The 26,898-nt window shown below is 35.0% G+C and overlaps 1 protein-coding gene across 1 annotated transcript; it reads right to left on the bottom strand.

Moving 5' to 3' along the window:
* Positions 1 to 26,898, bottom strand: bcap31 (B cell receptor associated protein 31). The gene is made up of 8 exons (XM_067394439.1): positions 26,788 to 26,898; positions 25,837 to 25,945; positions 24,352 to 24,452; positions 23,196 to 23,340; positions 16,784 to 16,919; positions 8,434 to 8,563; positions 6,011 to 6,111; positions 1 to 1,974 (listed from the first exon to the last, which is right to left on the bottom strand). The coding sequence occupies exons 2-8, from the start codon at positions 25,926 to 25,928 to the stop codon at positions 1,936 to 1,938; spliced, it is 744 nt and encodes a 247-aa protein (XP_067250540.1). The 5' UTR covers positions 25,929 to 25,945; positions 26,788 to 26,898; the 3' UTR covers positions 1 to 1,935.

Below are 26,898 nucleotides of genomic sequence, written 5' to 3'. Positions count from 1 at the left end.
TAAAAAGAATAAAGAAACTGCAGTGTCAAGTCAAGATGAAGTAGAATTTATTGGTTTGGTTTATCAACATCCCAACTAAAGCACATCACCATATAACAAAATACTTCATAGTTAAGTGATGCAGACAGACATTACCGATGTAACTTTCCTGAAGATATTCAAGGCAGATAACAGCATTACGCTATCAGAACAGAGCATTGGGCACAACTACACAATGTTCCATGAAGGGCAAGTATTCTATCATTGCCAACATAACAGTGCATGTTTTTTCACAAAGTCACAAAGTTAAAAACATGATACAAGAAAGAAGAAGCTACATTTAGGAATGCATATAAAGAAAGAGCCCATTTAAACAGTATCATAACAGATCATTTGTTTATTTACGGTTTTGAGAATAACCCAATATGACATTACAGCCAAAGCACATGTGTCAAAATGCACTCTTGCCATTTCCATCTTCAGGTATATGCTGACATTTTCACTGAACTGGTGCTCTGGTTAACGTTTCACAAATCTAACCAATCGTTGAGCGAATGAAATAGTAAACTAGTGTCATGGTAGCAGATGGCATTCCTCGTGTTCTTATTATTGGTAACAGTCCAGGAGGTCTTGACTATGAATTATCCAACACTTTGCAAGTAACCCCGATGCCCTTTCCCCCTGGGAGCCCAAAGCGGTGCTAACGTTGTTCCCACAGATCCCAATTTTAACACGGTTATGATGTAATTCCGGTTGATTCCTTTTTCACGTCTCACCGCTCTAAGATTGCAAAGATATTTACTTACACATGCCAGACGAGAACCGAAGAAACCCAACTGTAAAACAACCAGAGCAACAGCAAGTGAACCTGAACGCGGTGACCTTTAGTGTTGCCAAACGGTATCTGCATGTTAAATGCAAAACTACTGTGTGGCCATCAAATGTGATGTTAATATCATTTCAATACCTAGAAGACCAGAGATACAGAGCGCTGTGTTTTGAAACACAATATCAGCTGCGGATGCTTTACAGTTCCTGCCAAAGTGGCATTCTTACCCACTGTAACAGCCCTGCCAGGCTCATATCAGATTATACCAACTCAGTGCCCTCAAACCAGACAGGACTGGAAAGAAGCAGTTTACTCGCTCTGCTCTACAATAGCTCAGAAAAAAAAAAAAAAAAAAGAGCAATCCCACACCCAGGACAAAAAAAAAAAAAAAAACAACCAACCAAAGAGATCTTCATATAGCATGACGCACAACAGTCAGAAATGACAAACGAGGCTCGTCGATCGTAAACTGGAGGGATTTTCTTTCTTAAGTGCATATTGGGTGTAAAGTGTTGTGTACCCTGTAAATCAAAGATCTAAAATTACCAAGACATGCATCTGTTCTGCAACCAAATCTCCAAATTCATAAGGACAGATCGAAGGTTTCCCCCACAAGGCAAGAACCAGCAATGATTAAAATGCAGTTTGAATGTTTGAATCATACTGAAAACAAAGTTTTTCTTGGTCCTTCTGTATAAACAAAGGCCCTCATTTATGAATAATAAGCTGAATGCATTTGTGTAAACTGTAAAATCGTAGAATTCAATGATTTGGACACAGAAATTTACCCTGCTTGTGCTTCATGGATGAGGCTCAACCTGACACACAAACTGTGATGCATCAAGAAATTAAATGTAATACTCACGTCAGTGGACATTCAATTCTAAACTGACATTTTATAACCAAAACATTGGAAATAAAAATTAAACACCAGAAGTTCACAGCAAAAACAGAAAGAAAACAGTGAATGAAAACCCTGCGCAGGCTTTCATGAATCACGTGGAAAGCACATTAATGAAGAACGGAACCCTGTTCTTGCACAGCCAGAGCAGTGATGCGCAGCCCAGCTGAGCTGCTATCAGCCAATGAGGATGCAGGAAAGAGAGCAGGTGCATGATGGTCTTCATTCAGTCCGATTTCTTGTCCTGTTGAGCATCACATTTGGCCTGCATTCAGAGACAGAGCAGAAAGATGATGAACATCTCCAGCTGACAGAGATTTGCACAATCCTGTAAGATTTGACTGGTGATTTGGGGTGGCTGACAAGAAATCTCAGCAATGCGTCATGCTATACTTTATTTTAGGACTACTTCAGACTATACTTTTTCATATTATACTACATTTTCATAATTTTGTATAATCATTATACATGCAGGTTGTAAAAGTGTGTATGTTATATATAATTAAGATCAGGAGAATGCAAAGTACAAGTATATATGCATTTCATTTTTTCCGAACAAGTAAACAGGCTTAAATTTCTTTTATGACAATTAAAAAAAAAAAAAAAAAGAATGCATTTTTAGGGCTGTCAAAGTTAACAAATTTAATTTGTATCTTAATATTGTTTTAACTGTGATATTTGTGATTATTATACTGTGGAACTGCATTGAAAAATAAAATTTTTAATAATAGTATATCGAATATACACCGATCAGGCATAACATTATGGCCTTCTTAATATTTTATTGTGCACCTTTGCTGCCAAAACAGCCCTGACCCTTCAAGGCATGGACTCCTCTAGACACCTGCAGGTGTGTTGTGGTATCTGACACCAAGATGTTAGCAGCAGATCCTTTAAGTTCTGTAAGTTGTGAGGTGGAGCATCCATGGATTGGATTTGTTTGTTCAGCACATCCCACAGATGCTCAATTGGATTGAGATCTGGGGAATTTGGAGGCCAAGTCAACTCCTCAAACTCATTCCTGAACCATTTTTGTTTTGTGGCAGGGCGCATTATCCTGCTGAAAGAGGCCACAGCCTCCAGGAAATACTGTTTCCATGAAAGAGTTTACATGGTCTGCAGCAATGCTTAGGTAGGTGGTACGTGTCAAAGTAACATCCACATGCATGGCAGGACCCAAGGTTTCCCAGCAGATCATTGCCCAAAGCATCACACTGCCTCCGCCGGCTTGCCTTCTTCCCATAGTGCATCCTGGTGTCATGTGTTCCCCAGGTAAGTGACACACAAGCATCCACGTTATGTAAAAGAAAACGTGATTCATCAGACCAGCCCACCTTCTTCCATTGCTCCGTAGTCCAGTTCTGATGCTCACATGCCCACTGTTGGCTCTTTCGGTGGTGGACAGGGGTCAGCATGGGCTCCCTGACTGGTCTGCAGCTATGCAGCTCCATACACAACAAACTGTGATGCACTGTGTATTCAGACACCTTTCTATCAGAACCAGCATTAACTTCTTGAGTAGTTTGAGTTACAGTAGCTCGTCTGTTGGATCGGACCACACGGGCCAGCATTCGCTCCCCACGTGCATCAATGAGCCTTGGCCGCCCATGACCCTGTCGCCGGTTCACCACTGATCCTTCCTTGGAGCACTTTTGATAGATACTGACCAGTGTAGACTGGGAACACCCCACAAGAGCTGCAGTTTTGGAGATGCTCTGACCCAGTCGTCTAGCATCACAATTTGGCTCTTGTCAAACTCACTCAAATCCTTACGCTGGCCCATTTTTCCTGCTTCTAATCAAATTTAAGGGCAAAATGGCTGCGTCCGAAAACTGGAAAATGCTACGGAGGACACGTTTCAAGGTAGGAAGGCATTAAGGCACATCCGATTCCAACGATAGCTTCACTTCCTGTTTCCTGAGATACCTTCATCTGATCGATTTTTTTCAAGGCAGCATAGATGTATCATTAGCTGCCTTTGATATCCCACAATCCTGTGCTTTCCATTCTGTGACAGTTGAGCTAGAAAAATAAAGATGGTGTCCGAAAGTTGCGTTTGCTGGCTAGTTTGTGAGTTTGTTGTAATTAAGTATTTGTTTAGTTCTCACCAAAGCTCGCTCTATATTGCTGTAGATCATTAAACTGTTACACTGCCTCAGAAGCCTGTCTGAAATCCGTTTCATGAGGTGCCTTCATGCACAAATGCTGCTGCTTGATAAGGCAGCAATTACACCCACTAGCAGGTGCTGTGATGAAGAGATAATCAGTGTTATTCACTTCACCTGTCAGTGGTCATAATGTTATGCTTGATCAGTGTATATAATAAACCAAAAACATTTTGTCGAACAGTGATGTCATGCAATAAAAATGACATGATGGGCGTTACAGTGCTGTGCTGTGTATGAAAGTAAGCACCTTGTTGCTATTTGCTGAGCGTGTAACGGCAATAACTGCAGCATGTGTTCATGAGTCACAGTTTTTTATTAGAAGCAGGTTTATTTGTAATCGAGAGAAGCCTGTCTATCAGATTCCCACCCTGTCTGTCTCACATATACACACTTAAGACCACTTGTCATCACATTAATGTTTCCAGGAGTCGGCTGACAAGTTTACAGAGAAGTAAAATGACAACAACAAAAAAAACATTAATGTAGCGATTCTCTTGCTCGAGTGACTAAAGAGTGAGTGATCTCTTCTACCACCTCTTCTATCAGCCACAGTGAAGCAGAACACCCACCACACAAAACCGCTTTAGATCGAGAGGAGACCATGTGTGTCATTTGACTTGCTTTATAGTCTTTAAGCAAAATATATTTGCAAGTAAATACTGCAGTTTATTAAGGTATTGATCCATTGGTCCATAATAAATGGTAAAAATTAGAAAGATTAAACATTCTTTAAGTGCATTTAGCAAAACTTTCTATCTTGGGTCTCAAAATGCAACTATGGTGCTACAGTGCTCATATGTGAAACTGACTCTCAACATGTAAATTTAGTAACAGACTGTTGACAGCACGTTTGAAATTTCAAATTTTACTCAATATAGTGATATCAGATCCTCCAGGATTCTTTTAAGGAGTTTCACTGTAAGATGCTAACAGACGCCAACCAGACACGTGCCAGTGGTGCCAATGTACACTGCCTGCTCTCAGTTGCGTGTACGTGAAACCTAAAATATGTATAGGCGTGTAATTTGCTGGGTATGTTTTCTTTTACCAAGACTATGGATCTCACAGTAAGTGTATAATATACTTTTGAACGGTTTTGTACTTCTATGAAAAATACAATGGCAATGGTAAATACTTTCAAGTCTGAAGTAATCCCGTACAGCAGTATTGGGACATAATAAAATGGTATGTTGATACAGTCTCTGAGAACATTTCAATTCTCTTGTATAGCTCAAGACGCTGTTGGCTACAGGAGCTCAAAAACATGCATGAATGCATACTTCAGAATGGTATGTAAACCAAGACCATTCTGACACACTATTTACACCATATCGTGATTTTGAAATCATCTTGCACAATATATAGGACAGATAGTACTGTACAGTATGTGAAGTGTGATTCAGTCTGTGATATTTGTCTGCCATTCTTTAAACACTGTTATACCTTTAAGCCCTGTAAAAACAGCTGCCACAGTAGCCTTAGTGTTCACTAGCTGCATTATTTGCTTTCAGCTGGCAGATTGACATCACTCCAAGTTGAACAGCTGGCATCAGGGCAGATTGGAAACGGAAACGTAGAACGTGTGGTTTGATGCAGTTACATTTATTCATTTCTCAGACAGTTTTATCCACTTTAACTGCATCAAGGCAAATATTTTTTTTCAGTATGCGTGTACTGGAAAGTGAACTCATGACCTTGTCTCAGAGTGGCAGGAATACTACATGAGATACCGGAACAGGTTCTTTAATCTGATCTGATGATTTAGAAGATAAGAAAAGTAGCTCAGTTTCAAATCGTAATGAGCTATCAACCTGGGAGACATTTTTATAAACTTTATTGTAATGAATGAAAATGGATTCTAAAAGCGTTTAAAATTTAATACGAATAAAAAAGAAAAGAAAATTAAGAACAGTTCTGCAACAAAATGCAAATAAGGTTCAGAATAAAAAAAAACAAAAATCGAATGAATGTTTAACCTAAACTTGCATACTTGAGATGTCACTGGAATCGTTAAACTCTTTTCAGGTCACTTCAGGTTTTGCTTCAGTTAGGATGTTGCCTTAGCAGTCTATGTAGAGAGCAGAGCTAAGGTGGGAAAGATGTTATAAGTGTGACACATGCGTGAGCTCTGACCTGCAGTCTGGCGTGTTCCTCCAGGAGACGGTCGTACTCTGTTGTGAGATTCTCGGCCTGCTTCTTCATGGCCTTCACATCACTGTCAGACTTCTGAAGAGCTGCACACACAATCAAACAGTGTAAGATTAACTTTTCTGCAGGTCTTCAATTTCTCCAGGTTACAGTAGCATCACAGAGCTATGGAAGCTTGTTTCCGCCTTTAAATAAATAAAGGCAATTGCGACTTCTTATCCCACAATTGTGACTTTATTTTCCCAGAATTATCAGATATAAACTCACAATTGCGAGTTCTAAGGTCAGACTTGCGGGTTCTAAGGTCAGAAATGTGAGCAATTCTATAAACTCAGAATCGCGAGTTCTAAGTTCTAAAGTCAGAATTGTGAGTTCTAAACTTGCAATTCTGACTTTATAAAATTCAATTCTGAGAAAATAGGTCAGAATTGTGAGATAAAAAGTCACAATTACCTTTTTGTTTTGTTTTGTTGTTTTTTTTAGGTGGCGGAAATAAGCTTACATACAGAGCCAGACATTTGACTGTCAGCAGAAAGTCTGGTCCACTTTGCAGCTTATTCTGTGCAAATACTGCCCACTTAGAACAGAAGAGACCATGTGATTGACTTACTGTACACTAGCATTCAAAAGATTGTGGTCAGTATCAGTAAGCATTTTTAATGTTTTTGAAAGAAGTCTTTTACGCTCACCAGTAAAAACAGTAATACTGTGAAATTATTCATACAATTTTAAATAACTGAATTTTATTTAAGCATATTTTAAAATATAATTTTTCATAAATCATTGTAATAGCTGATTTGCTGCTATAGAAACATTTCTTATTATTATTAATAATGTTGAAAACCATTTTGCTGCTTAATACTTTTATGGAAACCATGATTGATTTTTTCCCAGGATTATTTGATGAATAGAAAGTTCAAAAGAACAGCATTTATTTGAAATAGAAATCTTTTGTAACATTATAAATGTCTTTACGGTCTTTACTTTTGATCAATTTAAGGCATCTTGATGAATAAAATGATTAATTTATTTAAAACAATCTGACCCAAAACCTCTAAACATAAGTGTATAACACTATTAATTTATTTACATGACATTTAAAGGGCGGGTTGATCTGCTTAAATCTGTTACTGAAATAATAGAATGACTTCATTGCAAGCTCATTGACAGCTTTGTGCACTTCCCTTGAAGTGTGCTTTGCACAAGATGACCCCATCACCCCACGGAGCCCTCAGCTGGGGGGTCATCAAAGGGTCATGAACCTCTTAGCACAGTCTAAATACAGTGTACATGCGAAAGGAGGCATGGGAATCAACCTTACTAAGCTCATTCCTCTGTGAAGAGTCTTGTTCAGCTGCAGTCATCTTGTGTTGTTCACTGCAGGGTCATCAGAGGGGCTAAATGATTTTTCTGAACACTAAAATATTTAGATTTACTCTAAATCCACATTGGGCAATATTAAATCAAAACTGAAGTGAATTCTTTTAAAAAGAAATTAATTCTTCAATTCAGCAAAAGTCAGTAAAGATATTAATAATCTTACAAAAGATTTCTGTTTTAAATAAATGCTTTGAACTTTCTATTCATCAAAAAATCCTGAAAAATATGTCAGTTTCCACAATAATGTTAGGCAGCAAAACTGTTTTCAACACTGATAATATGTTTCTTAGAATATTAGAATGATTTCTGAAGGATCATGTGACACTGAAGATTGGAGTAATGATGGTAAAAAAAATTCAGCTTTGCATCACAGGAATAAATTACATTTTAAAATATATTCGAATAGAAAACAGGTATTTTGAATTGCAATAATTTCTCAAATAAATCAAATAAATGCAGCCTTGGTGAGAGACTTACTGAACCCAAACTTTCAAACATTCTCAAAATGTTTTATTGTGTGGCCAATTCATCAATGCATTACATTAAGGGTATTCTAAAAAAAAAATTGTTCATCTTTCTTAAAAATGACACTTAAATGAATTTTCTGTTGACATTTACAGTCATAGGGCAGGGAAAAATATCAATAATATCACAGGCCACCTTCCATTAACTAAAGGGCCATTGTCCTGCAGAGTTTAGCTCCAACCCCGAAAAAAAACACACTCACCTGCGACTGCCTGTAACTTAAGTAATCCTGAAGGCCTTGATTAGCTTCAGGTGTGTTTAATTAGGATTGGAGCTAAACTCTGCAGGACAATGGCCCTCCAGGATCAACATTCCCCACCCCTGATCTAAACAAATCTTGATGGATAAATAATTACATTCATACTAACAACCTACAAAAAGAAATTTGTTCATTTGCCAAACTTTATGCCATTTATACTCACCGAGAGACTTAAAGCATTAATATATCATTCTTTTTTCACATATGTAAACAGCAGTGGTTTTAAGTGAGTGGTTCAGTGTACCTTTCTTGGTTGCGTCAAGTTCATCCTTCAGTTGCCTGACCTCTTCAGTCAGATTTTTCTTATCCTCCTCCACGCCACCCTTGGCCTTCCCACCCACTTCAGGCACTTCAACGCCCGCTTGCCGCAGATTCTGATGAAAAACAGTCATTCTTTCTATTAGTCATATCATGCAATAATCAGCTATTTCTCAAAAAGTGTTAAAGGGAGAGTTCACCCAAAAATTCTGTCATTAATCATGTGATTATATCATTAATCGATGTTTATATGTGAATAAAAGCCTAAATTCAATCGGTTCATCATATAAAGCGAGTATGACAGAATATTTATTTTTGGGTGAATTAACCCTTTAAACTTACTTCCATGAAAATATCAAGTGGATGTAGATTATGTGATGAAATTATGTACTTCATGTGTCAACATATCCATTTCATTTAATAATAGATAGTATATTGAGCAATTTTACATGGTATATTGAGCAAGCCGTGACAGCTATTTAATACTAAAACAAGTTCCTTCCTGCATTTCCAGATATATTCAGTTTCATCCAGAAAAACAGGTAAAATTGGGTCGCAAACTGTTTTCTTCTGATGTTTTCAGATAAACATAAGGACAGGGATGTAGCTGCAAGACTTGCACAACATTTCAAAGAAAACCTAATCATCTGTCCTCTAGGCTCAACTTTTTAATGGGACAAACAACAGTTTCACAGGCCATTCATTAACATGTTAAAAGTTACGGACAAATCAAGTGCTCTATTTTTCCAGGGATTGCAATCAAGTTAAAATTAGGTTTATCAATGATCTCCATTTGTGTCATCAACTTAGGAGATTCTGTTAGTGAGTAACCATCAACTGTAGCCATTCACATCTGACCTGCAGAAAACATTCTCGAGAAAGAAGATTTTAGTCTGTAGACTCAAACAGCAGGAAAGCTACAGAATAAAGGGTCTGATCAAATCAAACAACATAAGCAGTTAAATACAATACCGTCTAACAGCAAAATCGAATGCAATTGCTACTGATAAAATCACTTTATGCTGCTTATCTTCCAATAGTACACAAAGTTTTTTATAGAGCATGTGTGCTAAATGGTTGGCCATGGCTTCATGGCTTAATTAGAGATTTTTCTTGTTTGTTTTATTGGTTATTTTATTGAGAGAGCCAGGAGTTCAGTTTGGACTTTAATAACAGCAGCCAGCTTACTGCATACTATGCAGTTCACACTTAAATACTCTTTTTATTTAAAGCCAAGGGGACCAATTATGCTCCTTTTCACATTAGTAACATAAGTTTCTGGTGTCCCCAGAATGTGTCTGAAGTTTCAGCTCAAAATCCCCCACAGATCATTTATTATAGCTTGTCAAATTTGCCTCTATTTGGGTGTGAGCAAAAACACACCATTTAAATGTAAATGAGCTGCTGCTCCCAGCCCCCTTTTCAGAAGAGGGTGGAGCTTTAACTTTGCACTTCGGTTGCTCAACAACAACAAAGCTCGAGAATCTCACGCAGCCAAAATGAGGATTGTCAGTAACGGTGTTCAGCCTTACATTGATCAAACCGGAGTCGACACTGATGGAGAGACTCAGGAAGAAGTTACAACTTTTAGAATGAAACTGGATGTTTCTGAATGGTTAGAGGATAAATTTATGTAGTTGCTGTGTAGATTCAACTCATCGACTAGCATGTGCCGTCATGTTCATCTTTTGTGCAAAACCCGTATGGACGCGCACTATATATAGCGTACATGTTTGCCAAAACAGCCATACACACCAGGCTAACGTTTCTGATTACTATCAAATGTATTGAATGGTCTAATATTTTTTTCAAAATATCGCACATTTTCTGGGTTGAAACCAAGACGTCATCAGTGTTTATTTTTTCCCATGAAGACAAAGTGTAAAATTTGCTAAAAATTTTACTCCATCTAGTACTTTGAATAAACACCACAAAAAAACAAAAAAACAAAACAAAACTAAATTTTGATTTCAAGAAGTCATTAATAAACACTGTCTGAAACTTCAGTAGAAGTTAAATCTTACTAAACAGTCTGCTTACAGACATGCTATACTCTTGTTCTGCTTACAAATTAACATATAATGGCATGAGGAGCATTGTGGTAAGATTGTCAAGGGTCATGAAAGTTTCTCATACGTGGAATGAGTCCCTGTACATGTTCCACAAACCATTAAAACCTGACTGAGTAAATATTTTAATGTTAAACCGCTCAAGGTATGCAGTCCAAGGCACATGGACATTCTAGAATAAACACTTTCAAAGTGACCTGGACAAGGGAACAAACCTAGGGCAGTGTTTTAAATCACGTCACACAAGAGAAGGATGATTTCTGGGCCCTGGGCACAACTAAATCTAGGTCAGATGTTTTTAAAGAGGTTTCCGACAGAGAGAGATATATATATATATATATATATATATATATTTTTTTTTTTTTTTTTTTTTATATATATATATATATATATATAAATATATATATATATATATATATATATATATATATATATATATATATATATATATATATATAAAATATATAAATATAAAATATATAAATATACTTGCGGTGGTAGCCGGGTGAAAAATCCTCATATTAACCACGGCACAAAAATGGTCTACTACATAAGACAAACAAATAATGTGTGATTTTTAACAGTATTTTTATTTAATTGAAATTTTTATTACATAGCATATTACATTTAATTACATACTAATATTATGCATTGTAAATTATGCAAAATTACAGCGTTTAAATGGTTCACCCTTTCCTATGTTCTCCTTGCTGTCACATAGTGTCTCTCTCAGTGAATGGGACACAGATTTTACTAGCAAAATTTATAAAATGAATAATATGTGTGTCAAATAATGTTCTTAGTCTTTTCTTCCTGTGGGGGAGACTACAATAATTTACTATGAATTAAATGGAAATCAAATGTAATACAATTTATTGTGTAACCAAAATACCTATAATGCCCAGAAGAAAAAGAAAAAACTGAGCGTGTGACTTTTAATTATAAAAGTCCAAAATACACAGGTACTCTTATTTTGAAATGTCTGTAAAATTGCAGGCTGATCTTACAATCGTCTAAAACATTTTATATAAAGGCAATAAAGTAAACTTTGTAATAATTCATAGTTCATTAGCAATCACTTGGCATAAATCTGCACTTTTCATTGATTGAGAATCACTTTAAAGCAGACTGAAGCGCTGTTGCACGAGCTTGTAGAACGTGCAACAGCGCCGCCTTGAGACTTTGCAAAATGCAGCGCCCGTGGGAATGTCAGCGGGAGTAAACAGTTCTGACGCACACGTAACGAGCAGGTATGAAACGACTAGTTTATCGATAGCGGATGGTTTCATTATCTTGTGCGGATATAAAAGTATAAGAGGATAAAAGTAATAAAAGCAAAAATGTGTCTCCAAATATACTTGGGCGGCCATTATTATACGTGGGCGGCCCACCCAAGTAAAGTCTATGTGTGGGAAGCACTGATATATATATATATATATATATCAACTGAGGTACAAAACACCAAGCTGAAAAGACAACATTTAAATGGGGTGTAGAATGGTGTAAGATAGAAGCTGTGTCGACCCCTTAATCTAGGAAATTATCGACACCGTTGGCTGTTAAGTGAACTGCAACCAGCAATTTATTGCTCGTGCTCGCACTCGTGCACACACTCCAAAGTGACTTGATTTTCCTGGCAAAAACATCCTTCAAATAAAACAATCAGTCTACAGACTTTCATAGATAACCTAGGAGGTTGGGGAAGGTCTTGTTTTTTAAGTTTCATTACAAGCTGTTAAAACCTTGATTAACATTATCCATCTTATTCCGTACGAGCCTACTGCGTTTGAATGTGGCGCTTCCGGTTTGGGGAACTTCCATTCAAAAAGACTGAAACGAATCATTTCATATGATATGTTTGCCCTACATAAAGCTTATCCATCAGTTAGACTGAATGAGCTGTCAATTTTTCTTCACGTTTTATTTTCAGACATCATGAGAAAAACTTAATGCTTGGTATTTTAATGTGACATGTTATAACAAGAATATCTATGACAAGAGCTCTTTTCAGTCGCTGCATTCTTTTCCTCATGATTATTTTCTTTTCCTTTGCATACCACTGTAATTGTATGAGAAATGACAACATATACTTCACATTTGTGGTCTGTTCTCCCAATTTAATTTACGAATATCCCATTAATAATTCACTGGAATGTAAGAAAGAATCTCTTGTTTTTCTCCTCAAATCCTCACATCTCTTTCCAGGTTGGTTTTCACTGGTAAAAACAATTTATTATCTGTCAAAATGGCGGAAATCACTTTGAAATAGTATCACGCATTGCTGAAGTTAATGAACATTTTGGATATGTTTTTGGTATGTTACATAATACAGATATATATTACCACAGTGATATTTAACCCGTCCGTTATTGCTGCGGAAAGAATCACGCTTTGGGGTTATTAATGGTCTGTTGAAAGTACCTTTTTGATGCTTTTACACTTTTAAATGTCCTTTTAATGTTCGATGGTTGAAGGGTGAGCAGAATATTGTCATCTCATTGTATCCAGTTAAAAAAAAACTTATTATGGCGTTCAGCGAGGGAGCCTTTCACTGATTGTTTAAAAGATTTACAGAAGTTACACCCATAATTCGTGCAAAGCGTCATGGGGCGTAGGAATAAGATGGATAAGTGGACTTGCTAAAAAGTAAATGCACAAAGTGTGGAAAACTGCAAAAACCCTCATGAAACTATCAGTGCTTTATTACCGAAGGAGCTGTCTCAGCTAATTGCATTATGAATTATTAAACGAACTATTACACATAACTAATAGCTGCAATATAACTACATTTTATGAAGCAGAATCTTGCAAAATTCATGATCTTATTCTCGCTTGATTAAATGTGAGTGCGCTTTAACACCTGCTTGGGGACAGTGATAGAGGATGGACTGACCCTGAACAGAGATGAGAGATCAACGCAGAACCTTTATGTGCTGTTCTCACCTCTTCCCGTTAACATCTACACACATCTATCAATAATAATCGCAGCAAAATAATCACAGAGGCCGGTCAGGTCATCACACCCTGTTCAAGGACACAAGTCCTGCCCAGGCGCTTCGAGAACACAGCGAGATTTACAGACCTCATTCTGCTAGAGTCAAACTTCATTTACTAAATTGAAATATTCCACCATCTGTCATTCAGTATGGCTTATGCTCTTGTTTATGGCTCGCTCTGTGGTGTTACAACATTTGACAGATGTGAATTATGGTGGTATGTGTGTGTGAGATAACCCACGTGTGCCATGCTTCTGCATGGGGTGACACCATGCAAAGATCAAAGCGGTGACTTACTGCACGTCAGCACTGTAATTGAGCCACGCAATGCTGATATATCCCAGCATCCTCCACGCACAGGCATCTAAATACTAGCAAACTACAAGTGCTAAAGACAATAACAAAGCATGTGATTGCTGTATCTAGGGCTTTAATAACTAACTAGACCTACATATCAAGGAAATAGCAGTGTTTGCAAATGACATACCACATCCGAGCCATTTGCCATTGTCTTGACAGTCAATGCGTCTTTTTTCTCTTGGCTACAATGTCATCAATATGCATGGAGATAGTGAAGTGTAAAAGTGGCTAAATATATGCTAGGAAGGCAAGATCAATGACAATTCAGTATGTCAATAAATGTAAGGCAGAGGACCAATTACAATTCAAACTGAAAATTAAAAACAAAACTTAAAACACATTAAACGAAAATAAGAACTGAAAGTTTGAGTTGAAGTACTAAAATTACTAAAACTAAAATAAAAAAAATACATATATTAAATCTATATAGAGACATGTTTAAAAAACAAACAATAATAAAAATTACAAAAGCAGATAACACAATTACTAAAACTCAAAATGAAATAAAAACGGAAATTAAAAAATAAACGCTAATGCAAAATATTAATAAATACTATAATAGTATATAAATACTACTACTAATAATAATAATTACATGCATTAAACATGAAAATGCCAATAACAATAACTAGACTGTGCTGAGAAATGTAGTGCTGTTTTTTGATTGTTTGTTTGTTTTTTTTAAATGATACCAATTAATTTATTAACTTTGGCATGCCTAAAACTTTAAAAATAAATGAAAACTAAAATCAACAAAAACTAAAAAAAAAACTAAGGCTAATAATTATAGAGAAAAATACAATTACACCCAAAAAAGAAAATTCTGTCATCATGTCACCAGTCCATTTGTTCATCTTTGGAAAACAAATGAAGATTTTTTTTAATTAAACCACTGACAGTCCACACAACTACCAATTTGAAGCTTCAAAAAGTTCATAAAAAGATTATAAAACTAATCCATATCTCTTTATATGCTGAACATATTTAATTTAGGCTTCAAAGTGGTAGTTGCGTAGCTGTCAATGGAGTGACAGAAATCGTCAGATTTCACATAAAAGATCTTCAATTGTGTTCAGAAGTTGAACGAAAGTCTTACGGGTTTGGAACGGCAGAGGGTGAGTAAATAATGACAGGATTTTCATTTTTGGGTGAACGAACTCTTTGAACTTGCCTTGAAGGCCAATGGAACATTTTATAACTTAAATCTACTTATAAGTATAACGCAAACCAAAAACAGTATATACAATACTGTAATAATTTACCAAAACAAAGCTTGAACTGAGTCAACCCATTCAGGCTGAATTACCAACAGTAGCTTAATACTCACAAACACTAACCAGAATGCTTGAGAAATATCAATACAGTGCCAAAAAAAACTAATCATTGAAACACAGCCAATACTGAGTGTGATCATGTCAAGGCTGCCACGAGCAGATGAGTGGCATCAATGTTGTCTGTGGTCTGAACACCACATGTATTCTACCCTAAAGGCACAGAATAACACTCAGCACCTTCACTGAACTTGAAAAGGCTTGCCAATGTGGAAGTGATCAACTGAACTGTAGTTCCCCTCTACATTGTTTATAGTGTTGGTTATTTTACAGATATTAATTATACAAAGTGGTTGGCAGCTCCCTTGAATTTCCCTGGAAGTTGGTCGGACGCAAATGAGTTTAAAGTGCCTCAAGGGCACACCGGTGAAAGCTCATCGTCGCCTATAACCTTTCAGCTACATACCACTAAACCAAACCTTTAGAAAACTCTATCCTACTTAAAGATGATATCAACTACGACTTCTTATCACAGTCAAAATATTTATATTTATATTTCTTATATTTCCTAAATATATTCCTATCCATTTTATAAAAATGAACATAACATTAGAAATGTAACATTTTTAAATATTTTTTAAAATCTATTCTGACCATAAATACATACAGAAGTAAATACACTGCCTTTCAAAGTTATTTAAAATAGTCATAATATTTCACAATATTACTGTGTTTACTGTATTTTTGAACAAATAAATTGAGTCTCTCTCTCAAACCATAACATTTTTTTTTTACTGACCCCGAACTTTTGAACATAAAAGCCCAATCTACTAAAAAAAATAAACAAAATTATATTAAATTATGGTCAATTTAATTTCCCCCTAATAGTGTCCATACACTTTCAAGCCATTTATATTTATTACTATCATGAAAATACAAAAAAAAAAAAAACATTGGGTTACTGGCCAGTTGCTCAGTGACCTTAAGTAAATAATACACTATTTTATTAGCATTTGACACTAGACTTGTGTTAACTTTAGACCCTGTAACATAGTATGTACATTTTAGACAATGTGAAACTCTGCCCTCTAGAGGTAAAATATAAAGTCTGCAGCACTATAATATTAACAGTTTCTCTGAGAACTGAGAGATGGATAACACCTAATAAACCAGAATGACTCATGAGAACATCAAATCATAACTAATGAAGTGCATGTGGAATTTTAGCTAAATCACAAACAGATTAGCAGTCATTAAAGGAACAATTTATCTCTTCATTACAATTCTATCATCATTTAGTCACCCTCATGTCTTTCCAACACTTCATTATTTCTTTTTTTGATTTGAGGGACTAGAGCAGCTTACCAACTGCTTCTTTTGTGTTAGTCATAGACACTAAATCATAGACAACCACATGAGGGCGATTAAATAATAACAGAATTTTTATTTTTGGGCGAAAGGTTCCTTTATATAGCACATTCATCACGATTACCTGTCCTTATGTCCTTCCCAAACTTCCTGTAGTTACACCATTGGTCATTAACCAGCTACCAAGTAAAGGTTACTACTCCTTGGAAGCCTTTGGGGTATTAAAAAAAGTTTTACTAGTGGACTGGCACTGTCTCACACGATTCTCTTACCTCCTGCAGTTTCTCATTTTCCTCCATGTACTTCTTCGCAGCATCATTTGCTCCCTCCGCCTGCTTTTTAAAGGCTTCATTAGAGGCCATCAGTGTAGCCTGCTGAGACAGCAGTGTGGCCAGACGTCTCAACAGCCTGGAGGGAAAAAAAACAACATGAACTCGGACACAAGTGGATTTACTAAACAGTCAGTGTGTATCTGATCGTTACAGCTCAGCCTACACTACCATTTCTGCATTGTACGGACACAGATTTTGGCATAATTAGTAGTGCCTGCAAGAAAGGCAAGAAACTATGACTATTATTTCAACAAACGCCTAAATCTAAACAATGAACTTCATTACGTAACTCGTCCCACAACATTTGTGCTCCAGACATGAATGATTCCATAAAATTTCTGGCTTGTTTAGCAGGCATGTCCAGTTACTTTTCTATAATTTTCACCTGCCAGACAAAAAACAAACAAACAAACAAAAAAACTGGGGGGAAAAAAAAAATCCCAGAAATGAATCTGTAAACACTTTATAAACACTATATAAGCATTTACTGCAGAACATTTATGTAAAATTTACTTCAGATTTCTGTATATTATATATATGGTTTGGAACCACTAAGATTTTTAATGTTTTTAAAAGAAGTTTCGTCTGCTCACCAAGTCTACATTTATTTAATTAAAAAACAGTAAAAACAGTAATATTGTGAAATATTATTACAATTTAAAATAACTGTTTGAATCTATTTGAATATATTTCACAAAGTAATTTATTCCTGTGATGCAAAGCTGAATTTTCAGCATCATTACTCCAGTCTTCAGTGTCACATGATCCTTCAGAAATCATTCTAATATGCTGATTTGCTGCTCAAGAAACATTTAATGTGTACAATTGTACAAAATATTTGTGTACAATATTTTTTTCAGGATTATTTGATGAATAGAAAGTTCAAAAGAACAGTGTTTATCTGAAATCTTTTGTAACATTATAAATGTCTTTACTGCCACTTTTGATTAATTTAATGCATCCTTGCTGAATAAAAGTATTCATTTCTTTAATTTCTTTTCAAAAAAATAAAAATTCTTACTGACCCCAAACTTTTGAACGGTAGTGTATAATGCTACAGAAGCTTTGTATTTCAGATAAATGCTGTTCTTTTGAACTTTCTATTCATCAAGCAATCTTGAAAAAAAAGTACACAACTGTTTTCAACATTGAAAATATTCATAAATGTTTATTGAGCAGCAAATCAGCATATTAGAATGATTTCTGAATGATCATGTGACACTAAAGACTGGAGTAACAATGCTGAAAATTCAGCTTTGCATCACAGGAATAAATTACTTTGTCAAATATATTTAAATAGAAAACAGTTATTTTAAATTGTAATAATATTTCACAATATTACTGTTTTTTACTGTATTTTTAATTAAATAAATGTAGCCTTGGTGAGCAGACGAAGCTTCTTTTAAAAACATTAAAAATCTTAGTGGTTCCAAACTTTTGGACTGTACTGTGTATGTGTATGTGTATGTGTATGTGTATGTGTATGTGTATATATATATGTATATATATATATATATGTATATATATATATATATATATATATATATATATATATATATATATATATATATATATATATATATATATATTATATATATATATATATATATATATATATATATATATATATATATATATATATATATATATATATATATATATATATATATATACGCACACACACACACAAAAAAAAAACAGTAATATTAAAGTATAAAATGATATTTTCTTGAGCAGAAAACTCAGCATATTAGAATGATTTCTGAAGGATCATGTGACACTGAAAACTGGAGTCTGAAAATTCAGCTTTGATCACAGGAATAAATTACATTTTAAAATAAATTCAAATAGAAAACTTTTAAATTGTAATAATATTTTTATGTTTTTTTTTTCTTTTTAAATCAAATAAATGCAGCTTTGGTGAGCAGAAGACTTCTTTTAAAAACATTAAAAATCTTACCGATCCTAAACTTTTGAACGGCAGTGTATATATTTTATAAAGATGCCAGAAAGGTGTAAATATACAAGCAAATATAATATAATATAATATAATATAATATAATATAATATAATATAATATAATATAATATAATATAATATAATATAATATAATATAATATAATATAATATAATATAATATAATATAATATAATATAATATAATATAATATATATATTTATACATTCATTATATTAAATAAATGCACCAAGAATTTCAGAGTATGAGTACTTTGGCAGATGATTTCATTTGAATAACATATGGCTCGTTTTAACAGAAAGGGAGGAGTCGATGCTGAGCATAGAGGCCTGTATGACATTTCTATGGACTGCAAGAATAACATCTCTCCACTCCAGGACTAAAGGTCCAGTCCAAAATCAGAGATTGGGTTACTTAGCATCACTCCTGAAGCATGCATAACACTTCTAGGAAACATCAATGATCATTAATCACCACCGGCAGACAGCATGACAAAAATTAGCATAAACAAATGAGTCACAACCGCTCAAGCACAGGCAAATATCAAATGGTTATGCCAACCTGAAGCCAGTGTAAACCTTTTGGCTATTTTCCTCACCTAACATGGACAGTCTTCTAAAATTACAATTTCACAAAACCAGATGAGCTGAGAGATGCAGGCTGATGACATCTGAACCGTGTGCTTGAATGCAGAGGCTAAAGGCGGCAGGCATCGCATTCATGTCAATGTCCACATGTGTAAAAGGGGTCAAGGTTTGTGAAAGCCTGTTGTGACCAAAATGCAGATGGGTTTAGCCACTGACAGCCACGACTTGCATAAATGCAAGAGAAGCCCACACCTTGGCCAAATGCACTGTATGAGGTAACAAGGTGATCTGAGGTGACCTGCACTTTAACCTATTCTGAAATTTTAAATGATTTATTTGGCAAATATGAGACATATGAGTAATTTTCCCTTTGTGCAAGTGCTTATATAGTATAGACATGTTAACTCAAATAAAAAAACAAAACGATATGTAGAATACTTTCAGTTATATCACCGCAATGAAAATGTAACATGAATCATCCTGTTCAAAAATAATCATTTTCATTAAAATCATAGTAAATTAAAACCAGTACAAGAAATATTGCATATACTAAACAGGTATAATTCAAAATCAAAAATCAGGTATGTTCACAATTTAAAAAAAAAAAAAACATTATTTTAAATAGAACAAATACATTTATAGTAATAATAACTGGGGCAAAATGTGCTTAAATGCCATAATAATGCTTCAAAACTTAATGGTCCTAAAAAAAAGGGTTGATTTTATGTAGGCAACCTCTAATCGTTTTTTTAGGAGTGAAATATGACCCTTCTTGAAGCGCTGTATGAAAAAAGAAAAAAAAAAAAGAAAAAAAAGATTATTGTGCAATAAAAAAGTGTGTCATGAATACTTGATCATATTTAAGTGCAGATTATTAGAGTTTTTCAGATGACAATGATTAATTATATGAATATAATATCAGATTCAATAAAGATAGAAGAAAAAAAGATAATCAGAAGCATGTGAATAAAATATAAAAAAAAGAAAGAGTGAGAGAGAGAGAAACGCTCCAAACATTTTTAAAGGATTAATTTACTTGAGAAGAAAAACTGACATTAGAGAATATATTTTGAACTCAGTTGTATTTTTCTTACCCCACTAGCAATTTTTCTCTTCCTTTAACTATAAATCTTGCAAAATTTTGTCAGATGCCAGTGGGGTAAGACAAATAAACTAGATTCAATATCTATTCTCTGAAAACAAGTTATTTTTGCAGTGTTCGCCGGCGTGTTGCTTTAATCACAGAACAGCGATTTCCACTTTACTTCATCCTACTGCATCCTAACACGCCTGAAGCACATGTCCAACCATCATGCGCTGCTTTAATCACCTTTGTGGCATCTGTGCATTTGCTGCCAAGGTGGAAGAGGTCCATTTTGTAACAGGAGTCATGGCCTTTTGGACAGTGAGAATGCCATGAACATAGGCTAAATATAATACCCGTCACCAGTTGCTTGATCACATGTCCTGCAGCTGTCCGTTTGATTATGAAAACGACACTCAAGCCCAGCAGTCAAGGGAAGTAGTATCGCTAATGGATGTAGTAGTCATCCAGCAGGATATAAATAACATGCCATTCAGAGAAAATATGGTGAAACCCCTGTAAGGAAAAGCTATGCAGAGCTGGGAGACTCTCAAACGTTGCGTACAGTGTGCAACAGCAAACCGGCCAATCGGGTTGAGAGAAGTTAAGTAACCAGGGATGAGGTTTGTGAATGGAAACAGTGTGGGGGACCCCTAACCGGCTCAACATAAGATTCTTTCCATGTCTACTGTAAGATAGCAACATATTCTGCTCTGTCTGCCCCACACGTACACAACTCATTCACCTTTACTTACTATAAATAAAGACACTGTCTCCAACAAGGTGGAGATGCAAGATAAATTTGTGCTAGTAAAAAAGCTAACTGCCATGACAGGCAAGTATTTTATGCAAACAGAACATTATTGCCTCAGCATTTCCACTTTCAGTGTGGATAAAAAAACAAAGCTGGCCAGGAGTTATGAATAGATAATACATGCTAAAATAATGATTTTGGTTGGATTGACTCTTGAACTAACCAACTTTCGGAAAACATACAACATAAAAACTTATACAAATGAAATGTTTGATGAACATCGTTGGATATTATGACCTTTTCCAGTTGGCACTGGTGCTCATCTCGCCATTGTGACTGACATCTTGCATCGAGCAAAAGCAGTTTCTCATGTCTCTTAACTAACTTTAATCCCTTAACTGTCACCACCCTTTTTGAGCATAGACGTTAAAATGCAAACTTATAATCCAAACTTAATTCAAGAATGCTCTGAAATACAAACCTAAGTTTGGGTCTTGTTTTAAAGAAGAAAAGCACTTAAAAAATTTATATAAAAATCAAAGCCATATGTCTAACCATGTTGTGTTCCAAATTTGAAGTTGATATTAAATTAAATTAAATTAAATTAAAAGTTCCCATGGAATTTTGTTTAGGCAATGTACCAAAAAAAAAAAAAAAAAAGACACCGGACGTCACCCACAATCCATTGAAATTTATTGATGCATTCTCCTGTAAAATTAATAAACTTCTGTCTAAATATCGAATGATACCTAATTTATGATGATTACTGAAATATGTGATACGAAAAAAAAACAATAAATAAAAATAGCGGCAAGTGTCCTGCTAGCGGGACGATGACAGTTAAGGGGTTGAAGGGGTCATAAAATGCATTTTCAGATCTTTATATGATGTTTCTGTAGGTTAGCTTATGAAGTTTGCCAAGTTTTTTTGCATAAAAATGCTTTAGTATTTGTACTGATGTATTTTATTTCGCAGAATAAAGCGTGAATTGCTGTTAAGACATTTAACCAAAAACCCATTGACTTTGGGTTGATGGAACAAAGTTTCTGGGTTTTAGGACTCCATTACATCCCACATAGTTTTGGATCACGCTCCAAAATAAAAGTCTTCTGAGAATTTGATATACCTTTTGATATCAAATATGCACATGTCAACTAATTTGCATATTTTAAATGATAAATGAGAAAAGCCTAATCGTCATATGACAGTTTAATTTTAGTAAAAACAAAATAAATATGTTAGCCATTTCACCTGTAATAGTTCTACTTAACTGCATATCCTTATCAAAACATGACCAGTACACTGGTATAACCCTGATAATATTTGAACAGAACATCACTGATAAACATTCACAACGGAACATCATTTGTATTGTATTTGTATTCATCGGTCTTGAATATCCTTGAGTTTGCGAATGGTGTCATTCAAATGACAGATGAGGTCAGCAGTGCTTGGCTTGGCTACATTGACACTGGAGAAACATTATGTAAGTTGAGGACAAAACCTACTGAAAACAACCTGTAGCTGTACACCCAGGGTCTTAAATTAACACTCAGCAAGTGCTTCATGAGAGTGAAAAAAGGTCTTTGATGAGTAAATATGTTATTTGCCAGCTGGCACTGCAACACAACAAATGGTCAAAATCAAAATACTTGTGCATCTTGTTTGAATACTACTCTGGGACAGAACGTGCCGAACCCAATGACCCTGTTCTGAAAGCCAGGGTGATTTTCTGTTTATAAGCTTGTACAGAAAATCTGTTGGGAACCATCAACTAAAAAAAAGTCAGACCGTGTATCTGATCACGCTCAGAAAATCAGTGCCAAAGCTCCAGTGCCAAAGAGAGACGTGTTAAGGTGGGGAAAAAACAGAAGCGAGAGAGACCTGCGGGAGCAAGTTTCACAGAAAATGAGACAAACATGGCAAGGGAGAAAGGAAAAAAACACTCACAAACACAGAAGCAAAGCGAATCCAGCGATGTATTCGTTCCTTTGGGCTCTGAACAGCTTCATGTGGATGTGCTCAATGGCCACAGGGTTGTTGCTCAGATCCACTTTCTCTGACACACTGTATTTTCTCACTTCTCTAAATGCATCTGTAGAGGCAGAAACACAAACTTTCTATTTCTATTTTTCATTCATAAATCGAGTTTATTCCATGCAAAAGTCAGAGAATTTGCATAAATTCAATGTTTGTAGGGCTTTCAAAATGTACTTATTAGCAGTTAAATACATTTTTATTTTAATTATTGCATATTCTCAATCCATATAAATTGCCAAATGTATTACGTTTCTGAAAGAAGTCTATTATGCTTACCAAGGCTGCATTTATTTGATCAAAAATACAGTAAAAAATATAAATGTGTAAATATTGTTACAATTTATAATAACTGTATTTTATTAGAATATATTGTAATGATCAAAGCATCATTACTGCAATCTTCATTCATTGTCACATGATCCTTCAGAAATCATTCTAATATGCTGATTTGCAGCTCAAAATACACATTTCTTATTATAAATGTTGAAAACAGTTTAATAACTGCTTAATATTTTTGCTAAAACAATGTGTATTTGAAATAGAAATCTTACTGAAAATGTCATTATATATATCTTTACATTATAAATGTTTGTACTGTCACTTTTGATCAATTTAATGCATCTCTGCTTAATATAAGTATGAAATACTTATATTATAATACTTATAATAAGTATTATAATATAAGTATAAAATAAAAATAAAAAATCTGACTGACCCCAAACTTTTGAACAGGAGTGTATGTTAATCATCTGTTATAGCTAACTAACTTTTTCATATACAAAATGTGTGACCCTGCCAAGCTGTTGAATACTAAATAAGCATTAATATGCAAATGAAACCAGTCATACGCTAATGAGCACATCATGGCATGCAATGAATACAGCGATTATTTCAGAATGACTCGCTTTTGCAAGTTAGCTGTAACATGGATGACTTAAGTAGTATTTTTAATAACACATCCTCTTTAACATCATATTGACTTCATTGCCATGTGTGTTGGTGTATGTACATTTATGAACAAGACTGCTTAATGGGAACAATGTAGGTAAGGTGTTTTCAAGCTCACCTACGAGCAGAAAGACAAGGATACAAATGATGACGATGAAGGCAGTGTTTCCGTACGTTGTTATGACAGTGACCAGCCGAGACTTGAAAAATTTGCTCCATCTACAAAGGCAACAACAGAGATAACACCTTAATGAGCAGAGGGCAAAAAGGCACATGAGATAACGCTAATCTTTCTCAACAAGTCCAAAGAACATTAGGTTTACATTTTTTCAACACACTTTAAGGGGAACACTAACATATGTCTTTGAGAAGCACTTCTTCTCTTTTTGAGGATTCTCAGAGTGTTTCTTTGTGATTCTAAGAAAATGTTGTTTACCAAGTGTCCCAACCTTGGCAGATCATGTGAATGCTCTCAAATTAAGAAATTATTCCCTCACAAGACCTTTTTTGGAATAAAAACATTGCACAGAATTTAATTATCCTGGTAGCGCTGGAAACAAAACATCCAAATCAACAACTAAACTCTCATTCAAATTTTAGGGCTTTAACACAACAACTTCATTTCACAACAAATGGACAGATTTCAGTACTGGCAATACTCTGAGATTTTTCCTGGAAAGAGGCCTGTGTTGAAGAAAACTGCTCTGAGAGAAGAAAATGGATGAGAAGTGAAATGAAAATTCAGAGCCTGATGACTATCAGATGTTATTAAAATTACTATGTGGACATTTTTGATGAAATCGAAGAGCTTTCTGCTCTCCCTATACACAGTAACGTCATGACAAATTTCACTTACGTCTCAATCAGCTCCCTAGGTCGTGAATCAGTATATCATGTAAATGAATGTGGCCGATTCCCTGATCAATGCCCTGACTACTGAACTAGGGAGCTGATTGAGTCGCACACATCGTTAAAATTGTCCTTGTGACTACAGTGGTTCAACCTTAATGTTATGAAGCAACGAAAATACTTTTTGTGTGCAAAAAAAATTTTATTTAACAATTTCTTCTCTTCCCTGTCAGTCTCCTAAACTGTTTACTTTGCAAACACAGTTCAGCATTTCCGTGTTTATGCCAGAACGCCAACTCAGCATTGGTGGATGCCGTTCACATGAGCAGCACAACGCATGCGTGTGATGCTGACGCAGGAGCCGGCCAATAATGAGAAGGCATTCTGATGTACAACACAAAAGCTCTGCACTGCGTTCACTACGCCAAATGGCATAGGAGACTGACATGGAAGAGAAGAAACTGTTGAATAAAATCATTATTTTAGTTTTGTTTTTGTGCAGAAAAAGTATTCTTGTCACTTCATAACATTAAGTAGTCACATGGAATATTTAACAATGTCTTTACAACCTTCCTGGACCTTGAATGTGGTAATTACATTGCTTACACTAGAGGATCAGAAACCATATCTTAATTTGTTATCTTAAAGGTCTTGCAGGTGTGGAACGACATGAGGGTGAGTAATTAATGATAGAAATTTCAATTTTGGGTGAACTAACCCTTTAACATGCATTTCATCAACACATGAAACTCACCGTTTTGGAGAGATGAACGGGACACATAGTAGTAGTACCGCAAATACCTCGGCATACAGAAACGTAGCCACGGCCGTCCATTGAAGACTCATGGCGGCTACCTATAAGTCTGTGGGGACATATTAGTAGTGATCAATCTATCTGATTAAATGCACATTAATTAGAAGGCCCTATAAACATAATTTAGCATAAAGCATGTGACAGGCAGAAGATTTGTGGAAATATGTACTAAGTCTGAACAAAACCCTTAAAGCAAAGTAAAGGCATTCCTTTTTATTACCATGTAAAAAAAAAAAAAAAGACATGTAGTGATGCTCATTAAATCATCAAAGTGATACAACAGCACCATCTTATGTCTACAACAAACACAAGATGAGACCATCTCTGAGGCCTTTACAGACTGACACATGATCAATAACCATGTCAAATACAGGAAAAACTTCTTGGTTTTGTAGTAAATCATCCAAACTCACTTTCTCACAGAGATGAGGTTCGCTTATTATAGAGAAGAAAACTAACAAGACCAAGTATATTTATAAAATAATTAATAATAGGTTAGAAATTAAAGGCAGAAAATCATGATTTCACACCTAACTGTTGTATAATCAATGGAGAAATAAACATTTATTGACAAATCTTATCAAATATAACATACGATTTAACGAATTACAAATGTATTTTGTCAAGAACTGCTTAAACTGGCTGTAAATGAGAACAAAGTAAGACGTTATAAAACGTCTAGATATTTAGATACGTCTTTTTTTTCTACTAGATAAAAAATAGAAATATATATCTGTATGAATGGTAGGAAAACATATGTAAACAAACTCACATACATAAACATGTCTGAAAATTCGCTGTTATTTGAGGCACACACACAATTATTCGCATGTATAAGAGCTCTGATTATGATTGAAGTTAAATTAAATGACTAGCTGTATTAGAACTTACAGAATGTGAAGTAAAAGAGGTAATATTCACAGAAAGGCCTGCAGGAATCTGTCAAAACTTGTGCTGCACCCTGATTCCACTTCACTCTAATCTACTTCCGGTATACGTGCC

Source organism: Chanodichthys erythropterus, chromosome 9 (assembly GCF_024489055.1).
Source record: "Chanodichthys erythropterus isolate Z2021 chromosome 9, ASM2448905v1, whole genome shotgun sequence".
NCBI classification, from domain to species: Eukaryota; Metazoa; Chordata; class Actinopteri; order Cypriniformes; family Xenocyprididae; genus Chanodichthys; species Chanodichthys erythropterus.
The sequence above is the reverse complement of the archived record's forward strand: the minus strand, read 5'-3'. Positions and strand labels throughout refer to the sequence as shown.

What these genes read in the sequence shown, in the direction of transcription:
- bcap31 (XM_067394439.1), bottom strand. Translation starts at nt 25,928, where the DNA reads ATGAGTCTTCAATGGACGGCCGTGGCTACGTTTCTGTATGCCGAGGTA. An exon ending in CCGTTCATCTCTCCAAAACG is followed by an intron (nt 24,453 to 25,836) that starts GTGAGTTTCATG and finishes TTGCCTTTGTAG; the next exon opens with ATGGAGCAAATTTTTCAAGT. An exon ending in AGGAACACGCCAGACTGCAG is followed by an intron (nt 1,975 to 6,010) that starts GTCAGAGCTCAC and finishes CTCTGAATGCAG; the next exon opens with GCCAAATGTGATGCTCAACA.